Below are 20,811 nucleotides of genomic sequence, written 5' to 3' on the forward strand. Positions count from 1 at the left end.
TCAATTTCCATTTCCCACCCCATGAATTTCAGATAGACTTATATCTAAACTTTAAAAAGTTGTGGAATGTCACATTCCAAGATAAATAGCCTACTCCGTTAAGTAGATTCTAGTTCCTCGAAACGAAGGGATCCAAACGGGACCAAAATGTTCTATGTACAAGGCTTCTGGCTAATTTCCTTTTCGCTTTCAATTTCAATCCTCCATAGCTGTGAGATCTGTTTGCATCTTATGTCATGTCACGTTGTTTTTCTCGATGGGACATAGTGACATTTTCATTTGGTCTCTAGTACTTAGCATATCTGAGCATGTTAGAACTACCCAATATGGCAACATTAAAAGTGAAGCTTTTGCAGTTTGCGCTTGACGCTCCTGGTTTGCGAACTTGTGAACAAATCAAGCACCAAACCAGCTAGCTAGCAACTCATATCTGCACTTTTCTCTTTTCTTTCCTACCTTAAATAGTTAGATATCTTCAGATCTTGATCATTTCCAGCGCCTCTTTTCCTTTGATGAGAGCAATTCCTACACTTTTTCAGAGTAGCATAATTTGTGTTGCTCTTTGATGAACACCCTAACAAGGTATCCAGTGGCTGCCATCATATGCCACACAAGACAATCTTGCAGCAGAGATAAGCCTTCTCTTTCCCTTTAATTAGCATCAAACGCTTTGCTCTTTACCTCTTTTCCCTTTCCCTTTGATTCGTTTTCTATCTTTAGATTTACCTCCTGCGAAGCAAGGCATTTGGTGCTACCTCCTTTGGCAACTATATAAGCACGCCCAAGCAATCCAATCGCCGCACACGCACACGCACACACATCTGCCTTCTTCCAGCTCCAGTTCACCTCCGAGCTCAGCAGCAGCCCACCGAGAGTGAGATGGCGAGCGTGAAGGTTTTCGGGTCACCGACCTCGGCGGAGGTGGCCCGCGTGCTCATGTGCCTGTTCGAGAAGGACGTGGAATTCCAGCTGATCCGCGTGGACGCCTACCGCGGGCCCAAGCGCATGCCCCAGTACCTGAAGCTCCAGCCCCATGGCGAGGCGCTCACCTTCGAGGACGAGAACACCACCCTCTCCGGTAAGCCAGAGCATCGGTTATTTGCATTGGTTTCCGTGGAGCCAACACGATGTGAATCCTGGATTATGATGTTGTTGCAAATGATGCAGAGTCCCGTGGGATCCTGCGCCACATCTCGCACAAGTACGCGAAGCAGGGGAACCCGGACCTGATCGGCACGGGTGCGCTGGAGCGCGCGTCCATCGAGCAGTGGCTGCAGACGGAGGCGCAGAGCTTCGACGCGCCCAGCGCCGAGATGGTCTACAGCCTCGCCCTCCTGCCGCCCAACCTGCCCAAGCAGCAGAACGACAACGGCAGCGGCTTCAACAACGGCAGCGGCAGCGGCTTCAACAACAGCGGCAGGGAGAGGGACGTGGGGAACGCGTCCGCCGGCAGCAAGCAGCGCTCCCCGGCCGGGTGGCCGGCGGCGAACCAGAACCAGAACCAGCAGCAGGCGAAGCATCAGAAGGAGGAGGAGATGGTGAGGCTGTTCGAGCAGCGGAAGAAGGACCTGGAGAAGCTGCTGGACATCTACGAGCAGCGGCTGGAGGAGGCCAAGTACCTCGCCGGCGACAACTTCACCATCGCCGACCTGTCGCACCTGCCCAACGCCGACCGCCTCGCCTCCGACCCGCGCTCCCGCCGCCTCTTCGAGACCCGCAAGAACGTCAGCAGGTGGTGGAACGACGTCTCCAGCCGCGACACCTGGCAGTACGTCAAGAGCCTGCAGCGCCCGCCGCCCACCGACGCCAACGCCAATTCCAAGAACGGCCAGCACCAGCAGCAGCAGGGGCAGCACACGCAGTCCACCGACGAGCACAACAGGAAGAACTACCAGCAGCAGCAGCAGCAGGTCCAGCACGAGCGCTACTAGCCGTGCCGTCGTCCGGCAACAACAACAACTACCTGCCGCGAATGCGACGTCCATTGATATGTTTTCTGCCGTTAATCGTGTCATCGTTTTCGTATGTGCCGTCGTCATGGCGTCTTTATTCGAGTTCGTTGCAGTCTGCTGTTTTGAACTTTGGTGGGTGCAGGGTCCTACGAGTCCATCCATTCCGCTTTTCTGCTGAATTGCCTCAGCATTGTGTTTTGTTCTTCATGTAATAAAATGTAGCCCACACCCCTTTTGAATGAAATTGAAGTTTCAGTGTCGCGTGAAATTTTTGTGTACTACTAGTCATGTGGAAGAATTATTTTCAGTTTCCCAATTTTTGCTTTTTTTAGATCAATTTTTGATATTCGAATCTCAACTTGATCTAAAACTCAAGAGTTTTCATCAGAAAAATCTTAAAAATTAAGAGTGGACAAGAACAGGAACAGCACACGGTCACTGATACAAGATACAATAGTTACACATTTTCCAGAATTAGAGAATCAACAAAAGGAGAGATGAGGGCGAGTTACAGGGATACAGACATTTCCCGAGGCAAAGCTCATTCACAAGAACAAATCCATGGCCAATGTCTCACGCAAACAAAATAGGACATGCCAAACATTGTATACCTTATTCGTGCAAGGGATGATCACCCGATACGATCATCTCGGGCTCACCATTTCTTGATCTAGTTCGATCAGCTAGCTCGCAGGAGCTGGCCGTCCTTGGGCTTGGTGAGCATCTGCCTGGCGCGCACACGCATCTGCAGCCGCACCATCGCCTGCATGCAGTTGATCGCCACCTCCGCCTGCCGCCGCACGTACGCGCCCCGCGCCACCGCCTGCAGCCGCACCAGGCTCTTCAGCGCCTTGAACGCCCGCCGCGCCTGCAAAACCCCAAAGGGCACCTCCATTCGATCAGGATGCAATGCAATTCTGCAACAAGTCGAAGCGAACGAGGGGCTATGCAATGCAAGTGGGGGCACCCAGCTACGCACCAGGTGTCCTCTGAAGTAGGCCTGGATGGTGACCGCGGCCACGTCCTCCCGGGAGAAGCCCTCCCGGCAGAGCAGCGCGTACTCGTCGTTGGAGCACGTCTCCTCCTCCGTCGTCGTCGCCGCCGCCGCCTCAGCCTCCACCTCCGGGAGGCGCGCGTCGTAGACTTTGACCGCGCTGTTGCTGCCAGCAGCGCGGCCGCCGGCGCCCCGAAGGCGCGGCGTGGTTTGCGCCACCGCCTGGCGAGCGGAGCGGAACCAGCTGCGCCGCCTGCCCAGCTTCGCGCTACCCTGCGCGGGGACGCGGACGCAGCACGCGCCCTGCTGACGGCGCCCGATAGGCGTGGTCGGGGTTCGCGGGGTCCTCGCGGCGGCGGCACCGGCGGCGGGCACTCCCGCCGGAGCAGCGGCTGACTCTGCCGCCGCGGCGTGCGGCGCGGGGAAGCAGCAGACCTGCCCGCGGCGCGGGGTGCGGGAGGAGCGAGCGCCGCAGAGGCGCCTGGCGGTGGGCGTGCACGGCGTCCTCGGGGTGCGCGGCGTGCGCGCGCCGCCGCCGCGGACGTCCCCACCGCTGCCGCAGCAGCTGGTGAGCGGCAGCCGCACGCTGAGGTCGGCGTCGGGAGAGCCGCCGGACGGCTTGTGGTGAGGACCGATGCAGCATATGCACGCGGCGCTGCTGTGGCGTCGGCGGGTGTCGGCGTCGGAGGTCTTGCCGCGGAGCGGCGACGCGAGGCAGCACAGGCCCCTTCCTCTCGCCATGGCAGGTGCCGACGTGTCGAGTGTCGTGGTGGTGCAGCTGTACGCGTCGACGGCTATGGCTTGTGGCGATGGTGGCCGCCCGGCCGGCGAGGTGGTTGGTATAAATGGGAGTGGGAGTGGAGGGAAACCCAAACGATGTGCGCGCCTGTAAGTGTGTGGTGTGATGTCGGTAGGCTGGTTTCTATGAATTTTGTGAGGGGTGAGCGCGTGTGATTGGGTGACAACTTTGAATTTCAGGTGTAGTTTATGCGTGTTTTGCTGAAACGGATGAGAACGTGGCCGGATGGAAGGGATGATCCGTGGATAACGCGTACAGGACATACTAGGGAGACGGACCGCGCGGTCGCGCGGAATGCAAGTCAGGTGCACAGAAGAAAGGGCATAACAGGAATAGGGCCGGGCGCACTTCTACCACCATGCAGGGCAAAATTTGTACGGCTGGGAGGCATATGACAGCATGTCAGGCATATGGCAGCATGTCAGGAAACAAGTGGACAATATCTACACTGATATCTTTGCATTTAAATGTGTTCTATTTCTTTAGATGATGATAACTTTTTCACCGAGCGTTTGTTTTTTAATCCGTTTGTATTGTTTGTTCCTTACAATTTTACCTACAAAATAAATAAGATCCATATTTCATATATTTTAAATCTATTTTATATGTACTGCTAACTCATGTATATTGGTTCTAGCTTATATAAAGTCTGGAGTCAAATCTGTGTATCAACTTGGGACCATGTATCAGCATGCACGCACGCGCACGCTAACTTGTGTCTATGTGGTATTGTTATAGTCCTACCAACTTATGTAAAGTAGTAGTACCAACTTATGTACAGTTAGAGTCGTGTATCAACTTATGCACTTATGTTGTCTGTCCAAATAAAAAATTATGTAAGGGATTATACCATTTACTACAGAACATGCACCAAGTCATGTGTAGTACTATCAACTTAGGTAGAGATCATGTATCAACATATAATGTATATTTAAGAACCAACTTATGCAAAAGTTATGTGTAAACTTATGTATATATTGTGTATCAACTTATGTAGACTATATATCATAGTATAACAAAATAATTTAAAATACGTTTGGAATATGGATCTCATCTTATTCTATTTTTTTATGAGAATTGATAATAAAATGAGATTATAGTGGTAGTTGCATATTTGCTAGTACAACAACACCATACTTCATGGCCCAACATTAACGTCTAATTGAAAATCCACCATATGGCCCATGTCAAACATCTTCTCAGGTCAAAATATCCTCCCGTAGTCCATGTGGCAAGGCCTTGTTCACAGATTCCTCCTCATGCCACCGGCCCGTTGTGGCACGGCCCAAGGTTGCGACAAAATCTGCTCGGCCTTTGGCCGTCCCGGTGGGCACAGAGGTCGCGCGGTTGTGCAGGAGCGCGACCAGTCGCCGCATAGCTTTTTCCAATCGCAAAACATTTTGTTAAAAAAATTTTGTTACGAATCTTATCCGCGTCTTCCTTACTGAAGCTCTCATTCGGTCAGTTCCTCGCCTCCAGCCCTTCGTGGGCTCTGATGGGCCGGCACCAATTTTATTGAGCTTTGGCATCTTTAATCATCTTGGACGCCTCGTTATCGAGGATCATGAACACCACTTTCTTTCCTTATTCTTTTATGGAAGAGAGAGGCATACAAGAGGTGCTGCTATTGGAGGAACGTATGTTCTTTACTTCTTCGTGACGTCACAGATGTTGCCTTGCCTTTGTTTGGAGTACATGTTGTGATGCCATTTTGTAGGTCTGAAAACGAACGGAAAAAGAATGGAAAACCCCAACCGTTTTCCTTTTCACATATTACCAATATAGAAATGGCAACAAATACGAGAGATCTGCATATACAAAAATGAGTCGATTCAAATGAAAATAATGCTGATAGTGGGCAGGACCATGTAATGGCCCTGTTTGTGTCAGCTTTTTCTGGACCTTGGGTAGCAAACTTATCTGATAAGCCTGCGATCTAGAGAATCTGCAGTTTGAATAAGTTGGATGTTTGGCAATCCTGATTATTTTTCATCGATTATCTGTCCTGATTGGTAAAATAATCTGAATACCCCTAGGCTGATAATAGCTATTTTTGTTGTGAATACAAGGAGAAGTCAATAATTGTAATGTATTTTAGGTTTGTTAAATTAAATAGAAATTATATTACAATAGCATCATGAGTCATGTACGGCTGCAGCAATAGCATCCATGATCAGGCATGAATGATTTCATCTATGGAGGCTGTGAACCTGTGTCAAGCAGACGTGAGGGTCGGTGAAGCACAAACTGCTTTGAGAACTGCGGTGCTTTCTAATTTGCCTGGAATGTCAAATTGTTTAGAAAAATGGAACACCATCTCTTAAAAGTTTCAAGCACTGTTGGCAGCCTTTCCTGTTCCCTCGAGTTCCATGACGGAATCTGGGCACTAGGCAGAGGGATGGTAGGGAGGTGACAGGCCGGCGGGGATGGACTAGGAGCTGGCGGCGGGTAGGGACGCGGGCAAAGGGCAGGGAGGCGGGCGACGGAGGCTACGGAGGTGGCGGCCGAAGATAGGCGCACGAGCGCCGGCGGCCGCAAGGGAGGCGGCAGGTGGATGTGCGTCGGTGGAGGGAAGCGCGGGAGGTCGGAGGGCAGGCGTCGGTGGAGACCGGCAGACTGCAGGGGTATCTATGGAAAAATTAGCCCAGTTGCCGGATAAGCGTCCCTGAGGCCATGTAGCGGAAAATCGGAGCGCACGTTGTATTAAGCGGCTTAGATACTAAGCGAAAAATAAGCAGAACGTTTAGGTAAAATTATGGTTTATTTTCACGGATAAGCGGGAAATAAGCGAAAACAAACACGTCCATTTGGAAAACAGGATGATGACCAACTACATGACATGTGTAGCCATCAGGCTTTTGGGCCTATTGGGCCAAGTCGAATTGTGAACGACTTTGCCTCTTGGGCCTTTCGTCCAAAACGCCTCAATGGAACAAATTTCCTCCAAAAATAAAAGATGAAAACAGGGGGTTGAGAACGGTCACCTGGCTGGTGTGTCATCTCTGTGACTGTGAGCGTCTGAGCGATCGCCATCGCTGCAGAGCTGGCACTGTGATTTTAAGGCCCTCGAGTGAACTAGATATTACGAGCCTTTTAGGCTAAATATTTTTTCATTGTAATATGATAAAGGAGATAGCAATAATAATATTAGAGATTTAATTCTTGAATAACAATGTCAATAGTACAAGTTAAAAGAGCGGCAAAATAAAAGAATGTCCCGTGCAGCCATGCTACCGTTAGGCATAAGTGGCCGGCAGCCCAAGCCTTAGGAGCGGCGAGGGGGCACGCAACACACATGTTCGGCAGCCACGCGAGCCACGATTTGATGATTCCTGAATCCTCAATTGCCGTGGTGGCCTCCCGTCTCCTCGATTGTGTCGCGCGCAGCTGTGTAGGATTGCAGGAGGCCTGACAGACTGCGTGGGTGGCCTTTTGCACATACTAGCTGTTGGGCCCCCTCTGCCATGGGCCCCCGGCCGTCGCCTCAGCTACATGGCCCTAGAGCCGGCCCTGCATCGCTGTGGCCTTTATTTACAAGTTACAGTACAAGTGTTGTTGCCACCGATCACCGATGATGGAACCCTTCCCTAGCTCTTCCGACAGTCTGATGGCACCATGCTAAACGCAAGTCAACTGGATCGAGTCTTCGCCTCAAAGCGAAAACAAAAAGGTGATGTCGTCGAGTCGAGTCTTCACCTCATCAATTTGGAAAAACGAAAAAGTTGACGTCAAAGTCAAGCGAGAAGCTAGCTACGGAACAAAGAGTTCGGCTGGACCGCACGAACGTGAGAATTCGTTTGACTGCGGCCGGGCAGATGGAGATTCAAGAGGTGTGGACAAGTTGATCGGGCACCCAAACCGAAAGGTGAAAGCAACCATTCCCACGGGCGAACATTCCTCGCATCAGACGCCACCGCCTGGATCATATATATGCATAGCTGTAGATGTGAAGTGCAATTTCTGCGTGCTAGAGATGCCTTTTGCGCCAATGCTGAAGCTGACTGGCGACTGCGATTACATTTGATGAGTAGTTAGTTATCTTGAAATTTTCAGGCTTTCAGCAATGCAGACCGTAGTGCCTCTGAATTCACCTAAGAAACTAGCCAAGTTGTTTAGATCGTCTACTTAAACCATTATCATTAGGTTAATTAACTCGGTTTAGAGGTTACTCACGATCACTGGTAGTGCCTCTGAATTTCCTCTTTTGTTCAGTACTTCAGCAGTACATGCACAAAAGAAGAAAAAAAATACAGTGATAAGCTTGAACCACTAGATCATGAGCATTAAAATCTATATCATGATATAAATGAAAAGTCTTTTTCCCCTTTTATATACGGAGCGCGTACGTACAGGTTACCTATATATGAGCTATGTGAAACCTCCGATACATGCGTTCTCCTTGTAAAGATCGAGTAGCACTGCGGTGACAGCAACAGGGCAGTTTGGTCACTCATATCTAGAACTTCCATGAAGAAATGCATGAGTTGAACAGAACGATCTGTTGGGTCGTCATAGGTCGTTAGTCTACTATGTATATAGGCTTAGGCGAGGGAGATCGATCATAAACAACAGAAAAGGAAACTTTCAGCCTGGATCCTGCGATATCTTGAAGCTCATCAGTCGTCTGAATCCAGCATTATTGCCCCTACGGATATTATACATGCTGTGAGCCTATCAGCCAATGACAAGACCATGATGAAGCTTGTACTTTCAAGTGTATGGGCTGGCATGATGCCATATCATACTAATAAGCATAGCTGAATAGGGATCTTAGGTACTTAATGGCTAGTTACATTTGCCTCAATCCAAAGGCACTACTGGCTATATTTGCCTCAAACAAAAGCCATATTCTCCGCGATCATTAGCTCGAAAGATATGCAACGAGGCAACTTTTTTTCAGGAAAAATGGATAAAGATTAGTAAGTGGTGTTATGTGTAAGAGCACCGCCAATATCGCCCTTATTTTCACAGGAGAGTGGAGCAGTAGTCACCTGCGCATTGGCTTGCCTTTGTTTTTCAAATTTCAGCGAAAGGATTCCAACCTTTATGCGTATAAAGTGGCTGATTAAATAGTTAGGTTTACATTATTATGTAATATAAAGTCTGTATACGAAGTGGGCTGGTTATGAATTTGCTAGCCCTGCAAGTGTGCAGAAACAGGAAAGTTCGATTCGGCCACGAAAGATTGCGAGATCGAATCGGTTCTACCCACGACATGATTTTTACACACAATTTGGTCGCCCAAAAGAATTTACTTTCGATTTAGAGTCGTTATAAACTATACAAAAAGTCGCGTGTACCGGAATCATATGCCCGTCTTTTTTCCCCCCTTTCAGCTTTTTGGCTGTTAGGGTTCTCCACTGGCAAATGGATATCACATTGCATGCTGAGGACAAAATCATCAGTTAGTTGCGCATCCGGTCCGGACAAGGGATGGATCAGGGTGGCCAGAGGAGCAGGAAGAAAATTTAACCATAAATGTCACACCTCGCCGAGGCCGTGAACTTAATCTCGGTCAGATTTGCTTTTTTCGTATGCTCAGATCTTTGATCGAACCAATTCCATCCGAATTTTGACGGAACGCTGATCTCTGAGAGAGCAAGAAAATCTGTCGCTAGCTAGCGTTGGACTTGGACCTGAGCTCAGCAAATAGGTTAGGCCTGAAGGCTCATCACCATGCAGCTAGCTTGCCTGCAGAAAGATCAGAGATGCTATAGCTCGTCAATGCGTGCGTGCAGCATGTGAATTGATACTGTCGCAAGCAACTACTAACAACTATTCGTATTTCTTTATTTCACTTTCCGAGACCCCAATTTTCGTGCACAAAAAAGGGTTTATTGTGAATGAAATATACAATGCAGTATAGCAATCATTTGCAGGCGCCAAACTAGGTGCCAGAGCGCATCCGATTAAGAATTCACGGTTAGGTCGGGAGGAGATCGCCGCTCGTCCGCGCGCGTGCAAAAAGCCGCCATCTTCCTGCGGACTCTGGTGTTTCCCAAACTGAAAGGCGGATCAGAAAAACCACTTGTTTTCTTTCCCCCCGTGTGTGTGATCAGCCGTGGTGGCCTGGTGGGGATTCGGGCGCGCCGCCGCTCTCAACCGCAACCGGCTAATCGCAGGCGATCACCGCCCGGTTCGGCGGGTTTTTGTCTGCACAAAAGCGTGCGCTCCGGTATCGACAGCGGGCTTGGCAGCTAGTCCACATTCGGCAGTCGTTGCTCGATAGCTCTAGCGCCATGGAACAGCTGGGAGCCTGCATTCGGAGCCAGAATTCCGGCGACTGACCTCGTGCCTTGTGGCGGCAAAACTGGTGATGGCGCAGGGCGTTCGGCGGGGCGACACGTCGGGCCTGCCTGTCCCCGCGTACGTCTGAAGGAGTTAGGCAACAGTGGCATTGACTTGTCTTCATCAGGTCGTTTCTTTCAGCATTCAGATGATGTCTGCAGACAGACACTGCAAGGGAGGAAAAGAACTGATGATGTCTGCAGTCTGCACCAAAAGGTGATAAATGGCCGCCTTCAGGCTCGATCGATCGATCTCCCCCAACAACAGGGGCGGATACGGGATACGCTCCGGGCTCCCCTGATTTCCTCGCGATAGTTTTGTGTTTGTTTGTGAGTTTCCGGCGCATCCGTCCATGCGTTGCACAGGGTGTTTCGGCGTGGCTTTTGTCCTGGGAAAAGGATGTTTGCGTTAGGAAATCCTCGGCGTTGGAACGAGCGGCGCGGGTCGCGGCTGAAAGCAAACCGTCTTTTGAATAGCAGCAGGTGGTCCTACACCTAATGGATTGGGTACAGCTGATCTCTATCTTTTAGCGCGAGTACCTTCTCATGTGTGAGTTTGCAGAGCAATCATTTGGTCGACGTAAAGATTGTATACTAGTTTCAGCATACCTACTCCGGTACGCCGACTGACCGTCTACATCTAGTGATGCCATCGAGTTATACAATTTGCCGAAAAAAGGACTGCATTGGTACATATTCAACCAATGGCATGTAACACGGGATGAGCCTAGCTCGCTTTGTTCCTATATACCAACTCATGCATACTCCCTCTGTCCTGAAATATGAGACATCCTAGAAATTTTAGAACATATTAGCAGGAGTAGCGAAAGACGCAACCCCTGAGTTAATGGCAATTGCATGTAGATAACAAGGAACTTATTTTAAGTAATAATCCACCATCAGCCACCCTTATCTTGTCTATTCTAGAAAGAATTAGATGAGCAATCCTCCAAATGTGCCTGTAATACATGTCTTGTATTTGAGGATAAATTTTGAACGCTTGAATGTTTTGTATCGCAGGACGGAGGAAGTACATTTTTCTCTAAGAAAAAAGTGCGCCAAAGATACTCAAACCTGTTCTATTAACAGTAGTGTTATCTGATCCATGAACTATTAATTTGCAAACACAGATTTCTAAACTTGCTAATTGTGCCGCTCAAGATCCAAATATCAATAATTAGCATGCATGCATATCTAGATTCCTAGGCTTGCTCATTGTGTCGCTCAAGATCCTAATATCATTATCCTCTCCCTCCCTCCCTCCCTTAGTTTGGAGATCTCATCGAAACCGTCAAAGAGAGACAGTGCTATGCGGTGACTTCATGACTTGTGGTGGGTCCTAATAGTTTTTTTTTTTGGCATTGGTCTTCATGTGAGCCTCACAAGCGATATGGATGATAAATTTTGAAAATTTGGTTGCTCCATAGATGGATCGACAATAAATAAAGATGTGCAAATTAAATAGTTACTAGGAGACCTTGTGATGACGCCCCGAATAAGTTTAGAGACGACCGGCGCAATTTGGTTTTTTTTCCCACAACAACTGATGTACACATCGTTCTCATAAAGGCTTCCAATCAATTGTGGTTTGTGCATTGCTTAATAAATGTCGGTTAGTGCACTATTTCACTAGTAAAATTTAGGACATGCTGGTTGTTTTCATGTAATTTATTCAAAATTTCTTGTATTTCAGTTAGAAGAAGAAGAACTGCACGAGGAAAAGAAGAAGAAGAATAAGACAGGGCCCAGCAGTGCATTTTCAAATCTTTTGTTGCCAATGATTGAGTCATCTTTACAAGGACCACGACGAATCTTCTCTCCGAGGAACTCCTATAAATACCGGCCTGCAGCTCGGATCCATCATCACACAACACAATACAACGCAACGCAGCAGCTGAGAGTCACAATGGAGACGAGCTCAGTTGAGAGCTGGTGGGTGCTTCCCATGACCTTAATCCCGGCCATCTCCGGCGATCAACACGAGAACATTGCCACCATAGCCACTAGCTTCACCTACATGGCCATCTTCGCATGCCTTGCATGGGCAGGCGCGTCCCTGCTCTACTGGGCTCACCCAGGTGGCCCTGCATGGGGCAAGTACTGGAGGGCAAGGGGCAAGGGCCCGAAGCCGATGACACTCCCGGGGCCGAGAGGGCTCCCCGTCGTCGGCAGCCTCGGCCTCATGTCCGGGCTGGCGCACCGCTCGCTGGCCGACGAGGCGTCGCGCCAGCCGGGGGCCAAGAGGCTCATGGCGCTGTCGCTCGGCCCCGTCCGCGCCGTCGTCACGTCCCACCCGGACGTGGCCAAGGAGATCCTCGACAACCCGGCGTTCGCCGACCGCCCGCTCAACCACGCCGCCTACGGCCTCATGTTCCACCGCTCCATCGGCTTCGCCGAGCACGGACCCTACTGGCGTGCGCTCCGGCGCATCGCCGCCGGCCACCTGTTCGGCCCGAGGCAGGTCGAGGCCTTCGCGCCGTACCGCGCGAGCGTCGGGGAGGGGGTCGTCACGGCGCTGCGCGGCGCCGGCGCCGGCGCCGTCCAGGTGCGCGGCCTCCTCCGGCGAGCGTCGCTCTACTACATCATGCGGTTCGTGTTCGGCAAGGAGTACGACGTGTCGCGCGCGGCGGCGCCGGCGTCCGGGAAGGAGGAGGAGGTGGAGGAGCTGCTCGAGATGGTGCACCAAGGGTACGAGCTCCTGGGCGAGGAGAACTGGTGCGACTACTTCCCGGGGCTCGCCGCGCTGGACCCTCAGGGGGTGGGTGCGCGGTGCGCCGAGCTCATGCCGCGGGTGAACCGCTTCGTGCACGGCATCATCCAGGAGCGCCGCCGTGCACGCGCCGAGGCGATCGACGGAGGAGAGGCGCGTGACTTTGTTGACATCTTGCTTTCCCTGCAGGAGAGCGAGGGGCTCGCTGACGCGGACATCGCCGCTGTGCTTTGGGTAAGAACTCATGCACACTTATAACTGAACCAACTGCCGTCAAGATTTACACAACGATCATAAAACATCTGATCCTACACTTAACTAGAAACAACAACTGCCATCACGATTTACACACCTATCATAAACCATCAATATGCATAAAATCGGTCTTGCTGATCTGAGAAGATGCATGGCAGATCGTGCGAAACACTTTTGCTCCGACCATATCTGAAAAAATAGTAGCAAAAACTTTTAAAAAGGGGGAGATCGTGCGTGCAAAAATTCCTCCAACTTTTGCCCTTTTCTGTCTATTCTTTATGTAGAAAGAATCACATAAACGGATGGCTACACCTTACGGATCGCAGCACTGAACTAGCAACTGAAGTAGCCACTTGTCGTCTTAAATTCATCAGGAGATGATCTTCAGAGGAACTGACGCCATGGCGGTGCTCATGGAGTGGACCCTAGCCCGCGTCGTCCTCCACCGCGACGTCCAAGCCAAAGCGCACCGCGAGCTCGACGAGCTCGTCGGCCGGAACACACCGGTCACCGAGTCCGCGGCGCCGTCGCTGCCTTACCTGCAGGCGCTGCTTAAGGAGGCTCTCCGGATCCACCCGCCGGGTCCGCTCCTCTCGTGGCGCCACAGGGCCATATCCGACACGTACGTCGACGGCCACCTCGTGCCGGCGGGCACCACCGCCATGGTCAACCAGTGGGCGATCAGCCGCGACCCGGAGGTCTGGGACGCGCCGCTCGAGTTCCAGCCCGAGCGGTTCCTCCCTGGCGGCAAGGCCCAGGACGTGTCCGTGCTCGGCGCCGACGGCCGGCTCGTGCCGTTCGGGTCCGGTCGGAGGAGCTGCCCGGGCAAGTCCCTGGCCATGACCACCGTGACCGCCTGGATGGCCACGCTGCTGCACGAGTTTGAGTGGCTGCCCGCGACTGACGCGGCTGCCGTCGACATGTCGGAGGTGCTCCGCCTGTCCTGCGAGATGGCGGTGCCGCTCGAGGTCCGCGTGCGCCCGAGGCGCGGCGTGTGAATGAAGAAGTTGCCGATAACTTTGTTGCACCGTGACTCCATTGTGCGTGCAGTGTGTAGCCGTGACCCTAAGCTTTTCCGTCAGTAAACTGTGAATAAGCAGCTGGTAAAGGACTGTGCACCAGCTCACCTCAGTATTTGGTTCAGAATCTCAGCTTGCCTATGTACTACATTTGGGTGTGACTTGTGAGTATGAATTTCAACAAGATGTACAAATCACAAAAGTTATCAAAGTTTATGTGAAGTGTGGCATACATGTAGCCTCTATTCCTGTCACGCATTAAACTTGTCACGTGTAACCGGTCGGTCTCTGGCCTTGACAAGCTTAGCTTTCAGAAAGGCTGCTATGTGGTCTCTTTGACCATGATAGCTGCACGGACATGTACGTTTGTTTTTGTATTACCAGTGCAAAACAAAACATTTGAATTGCAAAAGGGAAATAAAAGAAGAAAATTTCAGAACTACTTCGGACTTTTGGAAGGTGCATCTGATGCAGGTTTTTGCTTTCACCCCCAAAACTGGCTAAGTAAAAGATCAACTCCGGGATGGCTTGCCCTGCTAACTACGAATGCGGCGGCGAAACTTCACGGTATATCAGATGCACAAAAACCATACCCAAGGAGACAAAAGAGACTCTTCAAAAAAGGAGGGAAAAAAGAACGAACACGTCAACGAATTTCTTTCACTACGGGCACAAACCTCGTGGGCTTTATTCATTTCAACATGCCCAATTATTCAAAACTGCAGCAAGCAAGATCGGCACACAAAACACACATCCAGCAACGGATCCCGATCTCTAATCAACAGGTACAACAGGTACTCTCACGCAATTGATGCCTAGCTAGATTATGTAACTATGTATACACGATGGTACAGACAAAAAATTCCTGGAGTGGGCCCATGATGAGACCATGACAGGTATTGCAAACGAGACTCAATTCTGCATACAGATACAGACACTTCAGCAAGAACAAATATGGTGCTGAAACAACAAAACGGGATCATTGCAAAGGAGAGCAAAAGCTTACCTTGCACCAAGTTACAACCCCAGCTCTGTGAGAAGATTGCGCCACCTGGGTGTTTCCTCATCAAATATGTAGGTCAGCTTTGTCACCAAGACTCCGCTGCCACCAATCTGCGGTTCAAAGACCATATCGTACACATATGAATATTTGACATGTCCACCAAGATATATACTGGCCCAGGAAATATATGCACCAAGTATTCTGTATTTTGTAAGATCTATAAATAAGCAAGCTTCACCGAGTTTAAGAATGAAATCACAACAGCATAGGGTTTTTTTTCCCCCTTTATCGCAAGGGAGGGAAGTTCATGCTTGCCAGTTGCAACTGCTAGCAATGGAGCTTAAACCCTTATTTCAAATACATACAAAATAACCATAGAAAGATAAAAGTGCCTTACAGATCTCAGTTGTTGAATAGACTTGTAAAGCAACTTTTGTGGGACAACGACATTCATAGCATAGTAGTCCACAGCAACCTTGCCATCGCGTCGGCAATAAACAGGACTTATTGTTGGGCCCTATTCAAATCAGGATGGAGTAAATGAAATCATAATCGTGGGTTAGAAATGTAAGATTTCAACCACATAGTTCAAAATGGCGTGGATCTCAGCATTTCACTTGTAAAATCATGAACACTTTCACTCAGTTGAATGTTGATTGCATTATTGTATAATGCTAATATATCCTCAAGGAGATGTGACAAATATTTAGATATTAATTATGTAACTATTGATTACAATAAAGTTAATAGGAGCCATTAGTTTTGCGCCAAAGGGCTAGAACTTCCCTCATTAATCAAGGAAAGACAGAAATATTTTAATGTCTTATGTGGTGGGCCCAAATTTAAATGATGCAGAGTAAGATATGTTTATGTAGATACTAGAGCTGCTGCATTTAAGATTTGTATAATGAATACATCGATATTGTGATGATTAATATTAGCATCTGCATATGATAATGTACATCTCTATTTTTATAAAACCTCCACCAGGCGGAAAAGAACCCATCCGGAACAGCGATAGCGATTATCACTCTAGCATAAGGTTGCACAACACACATGATCCGTGACCACTTTTTAGAAGATAAAACTAGTTGCTTGTTTGAATATTAAGAATTCTTTTTACCTGCAATCCACATATTGATGTTAAGCTAAGAACTCTCTCTGCCACGTCTTCTGCACTATTGCCTCTCATGTTTGCTGTGACCTTATATGGCATTTGAAAGGGCAACAAGTCAGCCAATCAAGCGAGCATAGTCATCTACGCATAACCTATATCAAGTATAAACACTTACCATCAGCTCCGCACTTGCTCTGAGATGAGCTTCTAATCTCTCAAGCAGCTCATGAGTAATCTCCAACACACCTTCCCGTTTGTGCAGAGATCTCCTACTCGCGACAAGTGTGGCCTGCATAGTATTGGACATTTAATAAAAGGGAGGAAACCTTTCTCTCCAAAATGTGGCCGTGCTCGTGTGTGAGTGAGTGAGTGAGGGAGGGAGTTACCTGGCTTTCCAAAACTACTCCACCTTCAATTTCCTTCAAGTTATTCTCGCGCAAGGTCGTTCCGCTACTCACGAGATCAATGATAGCATCAGCCATACCCATCTTCGCAGGAGAAAAGAAATATTAACCATCATTACCCTTCATAGCCTCTTGATAGATTGTGTCACAGCTCATAAACTAGTAAATGCAAACTTGAGACAGGCATTCTAATATTCTAGTGTATTATACAATGATGAGAGAATTTGTGTGTTCATTACCATGTATAGAAACAAAGTTCAGACATAGCATAACCTACATACCACATATGTATGGGCCATAGTCACAAGAAACTGGGTTGATGCCAGCGGGCAGCGCCAGACCAGGGAACATCTTCCCCACTCTAGGAATGAGGGAACAATCACGTCACCTCCTTGTAAAAACCTTTCACAAGTAGCATACTACTTTCCTCGACCCGAGAACATTGTGACTATGGTACGGCCAACACAGATTCGTGCCACGTCATAATTAATAACGAAGAAAAAAAACGAGGGGAACAAATCATACAGCATAACAACAGATAATACACCCCATCCTGGCCTGTGGGGAAAGAAATGACTAGCGTATAATTCTAAAAACTGTTGACAGTTAAAATACTATGATGACACAGGAATGGATATCTTGCCCGATTGTGGCATCCAAAATTCCAAATTCCAAATAAATACATGGAAGACAAATACATGAAAAGGAAAAAGGAGGTATCACAGATAAACAGAAGGAAATTTTAAAAGAAAGGAGAGCTATCTCACAGGAGGAAATGACTCGAGAGCTCCATCAGCAGATAAAAGAAGAACATGATTAAAACCATTCTCTTTCAAAAACTTAGCACCTAGCTGCAGCACAACAACATAACTTAGGTCATAGATCAGCAAAAAAGGTGATAACGGGAGCAAGCATTTGAACAAGTTAAAATTTGTACATGGCCGTACATATCCAAATCCTGTAACAACACGTAGTGGTCTTTCTTCGGTCCATTCAGGCATCTTTGCAAAATCCTCCAGAGAGTTTATGTTTTCGAAAACGCCTCCCTTAGGTACCTGTTCACATTCTTTGACTTCTTCAGATATAAACTTCAATTAGGAAGATTACCTATGAATGCTCTTGAATAACATCATACCGCAAGGGACAAACGGCACTGTCCGAAATCCAGAGCATCATGAACAACTACTAAATCATCATTGACCTGTCGCATAAATCTTAAACCACATTAGTTTTCAACAAGCGCAGCAACCATAAAGATTCTTTTTCAAATAAAGTTCAAATAAAGTACAATGTGAAATCAATTAGCAAAATCCATATCAAGGAAAAGATTCAACGTGATTATTCATAAGTTTACCTGCCCGTATTCACTGACAGTGTCAAAACCCACAATACCAAGGTCAAGATCCCCTGACTGCAGTTTACGAACAATATCTTTAGGCCTTTGAAACCAAACCTCCAGATTTGGAATCTGCAAAAAAGGAAACCCTGAAATATTCAACATGCCAGCCTGCTCAAGAACAGTCTCGATGACATTAATAGATAACATGACTTGAATCGTTAGACCTTTGGCCTCAACATTTCTTTTACTGATATGACATGTAGGACTTCAACACAGCCAATGAACGTGGTGCATCCCTCAGCAACCATGTTCAGTAAACCCACCACAACGTCACATCTTCAAATGTGAAATTTAACTTGAACTTAATATGAGATGCTGGACAAGTTGGCTCGCCTTCGCTTGTATTAGTATTAGCTCACAAACAACAGACGGCAAGCAGCATTTATTTGGCATTGATCCTAATTGGTGCCCAAATGAACCAGGCCTTGCATATGACCGGTATGATAATGATAACCAATCCCTCTGCTAAACCTACAAGTGTTAAACATGTCTTACATTAACCTGTACTAAGACAAATCCAGGGATTAGAGACCTACGGTGTTCATGAACCATACAATAACTATCAATAATCAGACCCTAAAGGCCTACCGATCCAACACTAACTCGCACAAAATGCCCTCCTCCCTGCCAGATCCAATTGACGACAGTGTAGAGAAACAGGGATGAAAACCTCACCAGCGGGATGTCCGCAGTGTACTGCCGCGGGTTGAGCTGCCTCACCGACAATTGGCAACTCTGCACCATCAAGCACAAACAGCACAGAAATAATAACAACCAAATCAGCCAAAAACACAAATAAATTCAAACCCAGCAACAAGAGCAAGCATTGTGGAGAAGCAGGGAACCTTGAGGAGGCTTAGGGTTTGCTCCGCCATGCGGCCCTTGCTGGGGAGCCCGATACGGACGACGGTGCGATCCGCGGTCAAGGGAGCCGCCGCCGCCGCCGGTTTAGTGGAGACGGCGGTCGCCGAGGCCGCCGCCCGCGGGGCGAGGGAGCGGGAGCCTGCGGCCCGCGAAGGGCGGAGGCCGAAGCTGGATGGCGGCGATGGCGACTGGGGTAAGGGGATGGCGGCGGAATACGGCCGCGCCGCCAACATCGCCGACATTTCTGCTCTGTCTCGCGTCCTGCCGCGGCGAAGCGCCGGTGACTCGATGCCAATAGGAGGCCGCGATGAGAGCGAGTGGAGTTGACTGGGCCTGGGTGGTGTACTAGTGTGTGTGGTGGTAGGCCCTGGTAAATGGGACCAGACACGCAGAAGCATGCGCCACGCCGCCACGCGCACGGGACATTCGCGGCTTTATTCAGGGCGATTGGAAGAGATAGTGCGTGGATATTGATATTAGGTCATTGAAACACTTGTTCCCAATCTTTGATTCTCGCCTCCTTCCACTTGCCTTTTTTTTTTCAATCTCGCTCTCGTTCATGAGTGGAATCGAGCCACTCCGTTTGGATTTTAAGTCAAAGGGTCCAGCTCAGTGAATGAAAGAGGATTTACAGTCCCGCCCATTACCTTGCGAGAACCATTTTCTTGCTTGATTTTTATACGATTTTTTGAGCAACCAGTGTAAAAGTCGTTGCACTAACACCATTAGTTCAATTTAGTAGTTGGGCAGCGTCACTTCGTGAGCAAGTTTGGAGCATCTGTATGTTTTTAGATGGAAGAATTTCTTAGATGATGTGGGGCATTGCGAGAGAAGTACGGTGACGAAGTATTGATCTTGGCCTGAATACCGATCGGATAAGTTTGTGCGTTTTGCAAAAGTTATATTCATAGGCACCAAGGTTTTCATGCAATAAATAAGTAGTTAAAGCCATTCTCCATCCATCTTAATAATATAGTTATATTTATACCTTTTCAAAGTAAATTCTTTTTTTCATTTTTAACTACAAATTGACGAATAATTGTAAATCTTAATAACATAAAAATGATGCAGTAGATTTATCATTAAACCAATTGTTATAATATGTAATATTTTTCTATTTGAATAAATTTTTTTAGAGATATTGATGATCAATTTTAAAAAGGTTTGACTTGGAAAAAATCTAAATGTAGTTTGAGTAGGTACTAATTTAGATTATGTTGTTATTTTTAGACATTTTGTCAATAGTTGATTACTAATAATAATTATTTTTAACGGTAGCGAGTTGGTTTTTATTTGAAATTGGGGAAGATTGTTGAGTTCCTCTCCTCAAACAAATAAATATGTGATAATGGTGAGTTTTATTTAGTTGGTATTTGAGTATTTCTATTCATAGAACTATTACTGGTTTAGATATCACATAATTAAACAAATATCATCTTTCATAAAAAAAAAAGGAGATGGTACAATAACTTAATTTGAAACATGGCTAAATGGGAACCTAGTTACTTGTTGCTACTCCCTCTCTCGAAAGAAAGGATTAATGAAAATGGACAAGATGGTAAGTCCAGGTCGCTTGCGAAAGTCGAGGTGGATGCACAAGGCACGTGAAAAAAACAATGAAATTCCTCTATGAGTTTTTAAAATCAGATCCTTATCAACGTTAATATGATTTTTTATCTTTGATCGACACTTAGTCTTTGAATTTATGATTATAAACCTCGATTACCATTGAACAATGAACTTTCTACGCGCCATTGCCGTGTCAATGACGTGTAGGGCTTGGACCCACCTATCATTAACACATGCTATGGATGTACGTAATATTATGATTATTATATATACCATACAAATTCAATACTATCGAATTAATATTTGAAACACTTTCATGATATGACAATTTTAATTATGAACATTGAAATATATAATATATCAACTCGTTGAGAGCCGGTGACCCTTTGCCGCGGCCTCATCAGCCAATAAGAGCGCACCACGAGGAGTCCACCAGCAC

General features: G+C 47.8%; 3 protein-coding genes across 3 annotated transcripts; 2 read left to right on the plus strand and 1 right to left on the minus strand.

Moving 5' to 3' along the window:
• Positions 1-803: 803 nt before the first annotated feature.
• Positions 804-2,220, plus strand: LOC101767054 (glutathione S-transferase F11). Its single transcript, XM_004985752.4, has 2 exons — positions 804-1,078; positions 1,168-2,220. The coding sequence occupies exons 1-2, from the start codon at positions 880-882 to the stop codon at positions 1,929-1,931; spliced, it is 963 nt and encodes a 320-aa protein (XP_004985809.1). The 5' UTR covers positions 804-879; the 3' UTR covers positions 1,932-2,220.
• Positions 2,221-11,900: 9,680 nt separating this feature from the next.
• LOC101767864 (cytochrome P450 78A9) lies at positions 11,901-14,270 on the plus strand. Its single transcript, XM_004985754.2, has 2 exons — positions 11,901-12,976; positions 13,372-14,270. Exons 1-2 carry the CDS (start codon positions 11,939-11,941, stop codon positions 13,993-13,995), a joined length of 1,662 nt encoding a protein of 553 aa, XP_004985811.1. The 5' UTR covers positions 11,901-11,938; the 3' UTR covers positions 13,996-14,270.
• Positions 14,271-14,640: 370 nt separating this feature from the next.
• LOC101768944 (ATP phosphoribosyltransferase, chloroplastic) lies at positions 14,641-19,212 on the minus strand. Its single transcript, XM_004985757.4, has 12 exons — positions 18,785-19,212; positions 18,615-18,674; positions 17,895-18,008; positions 17,676-17,741; positions 17,488-17,595; positions 17,308-17,391; positions 16,523-16,624; positions 16,312-16,425; positions 16,143-16,223; positions 15,417-15,536; positions 15,023-15,129; positions 14,641-14,934 (listed from the first exon to the last, which is right to left on the minus strand). The coding sequence occupies exons 1-11, from the start codon at positions 19,199-19,201 to the stop codon at positions 15,034-15,036; spliced, it is 1,362 nt and encodes a 453-aa protein (XP_004985814.1). The 5' UTR covers positions 19,202-19,212; the 3' UTR covers positions 14,641-14,934; positions 15,023-15,033.
• Between the last annotated feature and the right edge of the window lie 1,599 nt (positions 19,213-20,811).

The sequence above is a fragment of the Setaria italica genome, chromosome IX, assembly GCF_000263155.2.
Source record: "Setaria italica strain Yugu1 chromosome IX, Setaria_italica_v2.0, whole genome shotgun sequence".
NCBI lineage: Eukaryota > Viridiplantae > Streptophyta > Magnoliopsida > Poales > Poaceae > Setaria > Setaria italica.

Coding starts and splice junctions, on each gene's coding strand:
- LOC101767054 (XM_004985752.4), top strand. CDS start 880: ATGGCGAGCGTGAAGGTTTTCGGGTCACCGACCTCGGCGGAGGTGGCC. Junction 1,079..1,167: donor CGAGAACACCACCCTCTCCG/GTAAGCCAGAGC, acceptor CAAATGATGCAG/AGTCCCGTGGGATCCTGCGC.
- LOC101767864 (XM_004985754.2), top strand. CDS start 11,939: ATGGAGACGAGCTCAGTTGAGAGCTGGTGGGTGCTTCCCATGACCTTA. Junction 12,977..13,371: donor ACATCGCCGCTGTGCTTTGG/GTAAGAACTCAT, acceptor TAAATTCATCAG/GAGATGATCTTCAGAGGAAC.
- LOC101768944 (XM_004985757.4), bottom strand. CDS start 19,201: ATGCTTCTGCGTGTCTGGTCCCATTTACCAGGGCCTACCACCACACAC. Junction 17,596..17,675: donor AGTGCCGTTTGTCCCTTGCG/GTATGATGTTAT, acceptor GAATGTGAACAG/GTACCTAAGGGAGGCGTTTT. Junction 15,537..16,142: donor CATCAATATGTGGATTGCAG/GTAAAAAGAATT, acceptor TGATTTGAATAG/GGCCCAACAATAAGTCCTGT.